This window comes from Peromyscus eremicus, chromosome 10, assembly GCF_949786415.1.
Source record: "Peromyscus eremicus chromosome 10, PerEre_H2_v1, whole genome shotgun sequence".
In the NCBI taxonomy this organism is placed as follows: Eukaryota; Metazoa; Chordata; class Mammalia; order Rodentia; family Cricetidae; genus Peromyscus; species Peromyscus eremicus.
The window spans coordinates 9,519,990-9,527,894 of record NC_081426.1 but is presented as its reverse complement, the minus strand read 5'-3'; the positions used below and the strand labels follow the sequence as shown (position 1 = coordinate 9,527,894).

The window sequence follows — 7,905 nt, the reverse complement described above, 5'->3', positions numbered from 1 at the left end:
TTACGGTGGGACACAGTTCTACACGCTTGGAAATTCATCATGATGCGTCCCCACACCCAGTGGTGTGGAATCACAAATTTCCTGGACTCTTTCAGAGAGATGACCCTTTCCAAAGGACAGGATAGTTTTTACTCCCTGAGATGTGACTAATGACTTTGCAATTTGCATTCTATATGGGTGAAGTTCCTCTGGACCTTTGTCAGTTCCAAACAGTCCAGTGTCCTGTGCTGGATTTCACATGGAGAGTCTTACTGATACACAAAGTTTTCATTGCAAGGAAAAAAAAATTAGCAGGGTTTAAGGTAAGAAAGTTTCTGCTTTTATTGAAAATTTATATATGACTCAGTATTGTAATAAATAAACATAACCATTTTCACAAAACACAGTGCTATGCTAGAGATGTAATTGGAGATTTACTTCTAGTGCCAAGACAGACTTTTATCAATACAGAAATAAATATTAACAGCATTCTTGAGCCAATGTTGAGCCCCAACAAAAAGTAGGAACCAAGCAAGATGTAATAAATAATTATTCCGATTAAAAGATGGCGCGTCGTCAGATGATACAACTGCCTTTGTAAACTGCTGCCCATCTATCAGAGCCCTTGGTTGTTCTCACAGTTCACCTTTCAAACCACGAGGTTTACCTCAGGCTACCTTAAAGGGCCATCATCCTCTGAGGAGAGCAGAGAGGAACTTTATTATCCTTATGCGAAATGCACACAACTGCAGAAAGCCTCACTGGCAAATGGAACACAGTTTCACCAATACACAGACTATGATCTAACTATGAGATTCAGGTAACAGTGTTACATACGGCAGGACTGCAAACAAATCATTCATGACATTTTCTTACTCCCTGTGCCCCCCACCCACGGTCCTTATGCTATCATCAACAGTACTACAACAAACAGCTTCAGGTTTTCGTCGTCCCACACGGAAGGGGAGTGAAGAGAGAGGCCTTTCCCCTTTGGACAGCTTCTTGAGTATCTATCTCCATCACTGGTCACTCACAAGGTGTCTGTGCAGAGCTACTTCACATGGTTGAAAAAACGATTTCATGATTAACTCACAATCCTTAAAGCTATCTGGAGTTCGGCATATTATCTGGAGAGGAGGGAAAGGGGGTGGTGATCCAGAAGTACAATCCAGTCAAACAAAATGTTAAAAAGTTTTCAATCAACCAGCCTGTCCCTGGCCGGGGACCTAGATCTGGTCCGCAGGCTACTGAAGAGCACACTTCTCCTCCTTCTTGGCCATCTTGCCTTTGTTTTGTTCCAGAGTTCGCTCCAAATGCTCATCTTCTTCTTCTGCCCTGGATGTTAGACAAACAGGAAAGATAGAATTACATTTCCTCCTTTAGTGGGGAGCAGCAATACCCCCCAAACAGGCTATCTGGATTCCCGGCGGCAATGGGGGGACGGGGCACAAAGGCACCTGTCCACCCAGATCCCCGAAATGAACTTTGTATAAACTTCATGTTCCCTTGGCGGGTGGCTTCCCTAGACACACCCCACATCCCCACTCACTGCTTCTCCTGAGCGTCCAGGTCCCTGACAAGGGCGTCGCGTTTGTCCACCAGGGCCACTAGCTCATCCAGCAGAAGTTGTTCTCGGCGCTTCTGGGCCTCGGTCTTCTGCCAGTCTGCAGGGGGCGGGAGGCCAGTTACCACCCGCCTAGGCTCAGAGCAAAGGCTCGGAACCTGCCCTCCCCTTCCCGCCTAATCCAGTTTCCTAACATCTCAGCAAACCACCTTAACCCGGCCACTAGTCAGTGTTTGCTGGGGGAGTTGGGCCGAGGTGGTCAGGGCTTCACGCCCCAAACCCTACTTTGTAAATACTCATTGAAGATTGGTCCCGCAGGTTATGAGCCAGCGAGAAACCAGGTGTGAGTCAGTGGCCAGGCGGAGGCAGGCACCTGAATTCAGGCGAAGTGGGGGAGGGGAGCTGGAGTCCAGAAGAGGTTGGCCCAGGGCTTGGGGCAGGGGGAGTGGGTAAACGAGGAGGCGGGGAAGCAGAGAAGGGCGATAAAATCCTTCTGAAAGGGCTGGAGGATCTGCCTGAGAACCTACTCTCCTCCCCACCCCCACTCTCACCCCAAACAGCCCATTCTTCGCTAATTTCCTCCCCGCTCTATTTTAGCAGTTGGATGTATCTCACACTGGGCGCCATATGCTTCACAATAACTTTAAAAGTAGTGAATCGGCTAATTAGCATTTTTCTTTGAAGTAAAAAAATAAATTTGCTCTGCAGTATTACACGGCAGCCCTGATCACATCACAGCCAGTTTTCTTTTGGAGACATTTGCTGGGTGGTTTCAAATGGAAGCACTTTTGCAAAGGAAGAAAAAATTACAGATTTCTTTTTGAAACTCCATGTTAAAGGTCGGAAAATGCGCTGGGCAGTGCTTTTTCTATAGGTGGGTGGCCATTTTTATGCCAGGTTTAGTACCCAGTGATAGACATAGCCTAACCCTTTCAGCTTTGATAATTTCCTTAAGATGAGCAGCAGTTTCACTTGATAAAAACAGGACCACAATCTAACATTTAAAACACTTTTGAAACCAAAGCCAACTGCTCTCTGGCCAGACTGTAAGGGCTTGTAGCTGTCAATCAAGCCGCAGTCTACCCCGCCTCCCTCATTAGGAAGGTAAACAATGAAAAGAAGAAGTAGATGAGGAGGAGATAGCAGAACAAATGGGGACCTGGAGGGAAACAGGACACCAGCTTTAAGGGGGAAGGCACCCTGGCCGCTGACTCTTACAGCCCCCTCCTCCAGCAAATACACTTTCCAAAAACCAGAGAAGTGCAATCCTTCGGGGCTCTCTCTTCTCTCTCCATTGCCCTGGGCAATCATGTTAAAACTCACATGGCTGGTGCTTATTCAGATAAACCTAACAATGCTTACGCTGGTTACCATGTGAATCTTCACAAACCACACAAGAATGTGCTGGTTCAAATCCCTCCCCCCCTTCCAAAGCAAAATTTATTCAAGACAGCAAACTGCTCAGCAGCTCTAGGAAAGCAAATGGTGCCACAGCGAATGCTATCTTGTATTTACAAATTAAAAATTAGATGCATCATCGTGCAATAAAGGTTAGCAAAGCTGGGAAAAGCTATTTCACTCAATTTTATCACTGTTCATTCCATGAGCTCGAACACAAAATACATATATTAAACACACCATGCTAATTACCCACATTCCATACAAACCATCACAAATAGAAATACATTCAATGACTGATTTTGATTATGCTCTCATTTAAAGGGTAGGAAACATATGGAAAGCTGTGTCTCAATTTTAACAATAAACGAAATGCAGAGAAGCCACCTCTATTACAGTTTTACTCTCTGGACCCATGCAAGTAAGGACACTGGAATGCCGGAAATATTTCTAATCTCTTCTTGCTCTTAAGTCTGTCTTACTCTCCAGAGCAAGTGAATTGAACAGACTCTGCAACTGGAAGGATCTTTAAAATAGACAATTTTAGTCTAATTTTACGTAATTATAGTTCTTGAAATATTAATTCAGAAAAAGATCCTGAAATTAGGACTAAATTTTATTTATTAAAATTAAGTTTATTAAATTAGTAGTTTTAATGAATAAGAAATTCTGATTGCTGGTGTAAGATCCATAACTCTTTGCTTTAAAATATTTTGATAAGTTTACAATTAGGAAGCACATTTTCTCCACACAAAAAAATGTGAATTAAAAAATTTCAATTTAAACCAAGAAAATGATTTAACAACAAATACATAATTCTTATTAAATTACTTCTCTGAATCTGACTACTTAAAAATGATTTAATTATTTTAAATGCCAGGATTTCATTAACACTGGAAAATTAAATTTTAACAATATGAACAGATAAAAGTTCTATAATCTCTGAAATATTGATTTTTTTATCTCAATTTTTTTTTGTATCTCAATAACAACATTTTCCATTATTGAAAAAACATTTATAACTGAAAAATATCTAGGTAATTTTTAACATTTTGAGAGTCAAATTTAACTGATATCAGCATTTAAAATATTTTAACATAAGATGCAAAGATTTTTGCTGTTAATTGCTATTACTGTGTTTAATATTTTAAAAATAGTCAAATACAGAGCACATACGTATGTGCAATAAATAGACTTTATATTAGCAAACTTATATCCTGTATTTTCTTTCCCACAGTAAGTACAAATCATATTATATATGCACATTTACACTTACCTACTAACATATACATCTGAATGCTAATTGACAAATTAGTAAACTATTTTGATCATTAAAAATATTACATTCAAAATTGATCAAGGTTAGTAGGTATGTTCAAGCTTAAGTTTAAAAATCTCTTCTAAATAGCTTCACCTGGATATGTCATGTGTTGTTTCCGAATCACCTTTAGAAACTGAATGAAAGGGCTGTGTGTATCTACAGCACCAGTCACAGCTAACTGGCCAGCTGCACCGACTTTAACTTGGGCAGACTAAGAACGTGGTTCTGACTGATTTAAAGATTCCAGTGTGCTCCTGCTACAGAAGCCACAGCCTCTCACCACAAACAGGATTAAGTTTGGATGCTGCATCTGAGCCCAAGTGTTGAAGAGATGCTGTCTATGCCTATCTCAACCAAGCTGATTGTTAATTTGAAAAAAATTCTTTTTCATATATAGGGCCAATTATTCATGCCCTAATTCCATTTATTTGCTGAAGTTGATAATTACTGTGGGGGGAAAAAAGCAAAAGAAATACCTAAACACACTTTAACAGAAAGACCTAAAGGTCTGGTAAAAATCTTCAGACTTGCCACAATCAGAAAGCCTGGCACTTTGATGAAAATTAACACTGGTTTTGTAAAGAGCACATTGGGGGATTGCAGTCAAGTCTTATCTTTAGTTCCAGTCAACTAGCAATCCTGAAGGAGTTTGCCTCATCATCAGAACAGGCCATTGATAGGATTCTACTGTGGAGCCTAATCAATCCATGGAAGACTGTGGCTGTGCTGTGTAACAAAGCTAAAATAGATTTACAAATGGGGTTTTAGGGGATAAGCTCCTCCACAGGATTACATATTGATTTTAAATATAAAAAGCTTATCATATAAACCATAACTACAAAAATAGTGAACCTATGCATAAATCCTTTAGAAGAGCACCCACTTCAAACTCTAAGCCAAGAACAAATCAAGATGTACGAATCCTAGAGTAGATCCATTTCTTGTGCAGAAAATGAACATGCCCCTCTCTAAAGAGCCCACCCTAATGTGTGCTGAAATGAATTTGTCTTTCCCGAGGGAGCATTAAATAATCTGGAACAACAACTACAAAAACTATAGAAAAAAAGTATCTCAAAGATGCTTGTTAGCTTGAGGGAACCTTACAATTGAGCTCAGTAGAGAAGCAACTCCCGGCTATGACCCCTCAGGGAAGAGGGAGAACAGGGTTAGAGTGATTATGGGTTCTCAGAAGAATGGATGAATTGAATATTATTATTACTATCATAGTATTTTGCTCTCAAACCACACTGGGAATGTTTCTTTCGGTGTGCTGTGGCTGTTACTATTCTCTGCTCTCTGCTGGTGCATGCTCTGAACACAGGAGTCACTTGGAAAGGTTTTAGTTCAGAACTATGGCTAAGGAGAAGATGCTGGAAGAAGAGGAGTGAGTTTTCAGATGAAGGAAAACAACACAGGACTATTGGTGTCTGCTCCATGTTTTGCTCTGGGGTCTGAAGCACACGTGTGTCCATGCTGAGGGTGGCCCTGCCTATGTCCTGCTCAGGCCACTGAGACAGGCATCTCTAAGTGGCTCTCCTTGTGATCAACAGGCTGTTCTTTTCCTCAAGACTCTCCCCTTCCTCTTAATGGAAGCTGACACAGAGACCTGAGGTACAGTCACCTACAGGACAGTGCAATTGAAAATGCTCCTGTAGGGAGGAAGGAAGGGGAGAGGGAGGGGCGGGGTGGAGAGCCAAAAGACTAATAGTTGCATTTAAAGTTTTCTAAAATATGGCTGTATGTGTAAGAACTCAGGCAGAAAAAATGGTAGATTCTAAGCCTGTGCATACAGATGGCCAATGAAACTGGGATATTTCCATGTGTAAGGGTGTTATAAGATGCATATTTAGTAATAATACTGGTTTGGGGAATAAAAACAGTATTTCATCTCTGCCCTAAACGCCAATTATACCATGTAAAGCTGTATTTTAGGGACAATTTATCTTCTACACAGAAGAGGATGGGTATAAAAACAAATTAAGACTACTTTACATTGGGTGTAATGTATAATGAATCTATAAAGAATATACTGTATAATGAGTTATATATTATATACAGATACATTATACATATATCCTACTTATATAGTAACTGCTGCATCTACTTTTCAACTATTTAGCTTTCTGATCTCTTTTAAAACCATACTATAACTAGAAAAATTATATCTAAAGGAAAAACACCATTTGCTGTACTTGGGCATTTTACTGCAGTGACAGATTTCACAAAAATTCTAAAATAATTTAAAAAAATTTAATAGTTATCAATGGCATTTGATACATCTCACCATTTGAAAGAAATGAGCCAAGTGAAGCTTTGAAAAGCAAAGTAAATTGAGTTTTAAAAGAAGATATACAAATGTTATCTGTGATAGTATCAAATGAGATTAGAGATATAAAAGTAATTAAAGTAAAGCTTCTAAAACATACAAGGTCATTGATAAATAGGCCTTATTTTAGAGTAATATATTTTTAAATATTTTAAGAATATAAGTCTTGGCTTTCACTTACAAACTTAAATTTCTAGTTTCTGAACTAATTAGAATTGACTTATGGATCAGGTACCTTATCAGGTGAAACGGAATTACCACGGACAGTCAATGGGTTAAGAGGTCAATACAGAAGAGGAAAATCAATTTGCATTGATTAGACAAAAGATCTATTTTACAGAGCCCAAAGGATTAGCTTTTAAGCAAAAATCTTTGAACTATAAGGCGTTTTTAACTGGGAGATATAAGAAGAGCATTATAAAACACTTCAGAACTTAAAAAAATATATAGTAAATGCTAAACGTGAGCTAGCTGATGCTTGCTCCCACTATAAACTGTGCATAGGATTTCTATACCATTCATCTCGACGGCTTACAAAATGTGCAAGTATGTCCTTTTCTCTTACATCAATCACTGTACAAACATTTACTTAACAGGAGTGAAACGTTAAGAAGTACACAGAGGCTGCATGTGGTGGCTTCCACCTGCAATCCCAGCACTTGGAAAGCTGAGGCAGGAGGACTTCCACGAGATGGGCACCAGCCTGGACTACATACTGAATTCTAGGCCAGGCTATAGGACAAGTTGGGATAAAGAGTAAGACCCTGTCTAAAAACAAAGCAAAGCAAACAGACTAGAACAAGAGTGTCCTAATGACAAATAGTCAAAACAATAAATCTTTACTAAAACTCCCCAATGGAAACAACTTCAAAATGTACACAGATAAAATGCATCTAAAACAAATTAGCTCATACATTTTTATGTTTTACAGAAATCTATTCTTATTGACTCAAAAGTTAACTTCTGTTAAGAGCAAACATAATGATTAGCTATTTAAATTAACTTCTTGTTCTTGTTTTTGTTTTGATACTGTTTTCTGTCTTCAAGGCACATGTACAATCCCTGTAGGTACCTATTAGAACTGCCCTAGTCACACCAGATGTGTATAGCACTAGTTAAATTCCACTGATAGCTGACACCTCACAGCCTTCACCTCAGCTCTTACCTTCAACGGCTGGCATCACCCACCCTCACCTCAGCTCTTACCTTCAATGGCTATCATGGCCCACCCTCACCTCAGCTCTTACCTTCAATGGCTATCATGGCCCACCCTCACCTCAGCTCTTGCCTTCAATGGCTGGCTGGCATCACCCACCC

General features: G+C 39.7%; 1 protein-coding gene across 13 annotated transcripts in view; it reads right to left on the bottom strand.

Annotated features, from left to right (window-relative positions):
- Positions 1-296: 296 nt before the first annotated feature.
- The window catches only part of Ehbp1 (EH domain binding protein 1), a 275,408-nt gene continuing 267,799 nt past the window's right edge, over positions 297-7,905 (bottom strand). For all 13 annotated transcript variants that reach the window (XM_059275363.1, XM_059275366.1, XM_059275368.1 and 10 more), the window contains 2 exons: positions 1,529-1,643; positions 297-1,314 (listed from right to left, as the gene is read on the bottom strand). In XM_059275363.1, the coding sequence (XP_059131346.1) occupies positions 1,224-1,314; positions 1,529-1,643 (206 nt within the window). In that variant the 3' untranslated portion in view covers positions 297-1,223. The remainder of the gene's footprint in view (positions 1,315-1,528; positions 1,644-7,905) is intronic.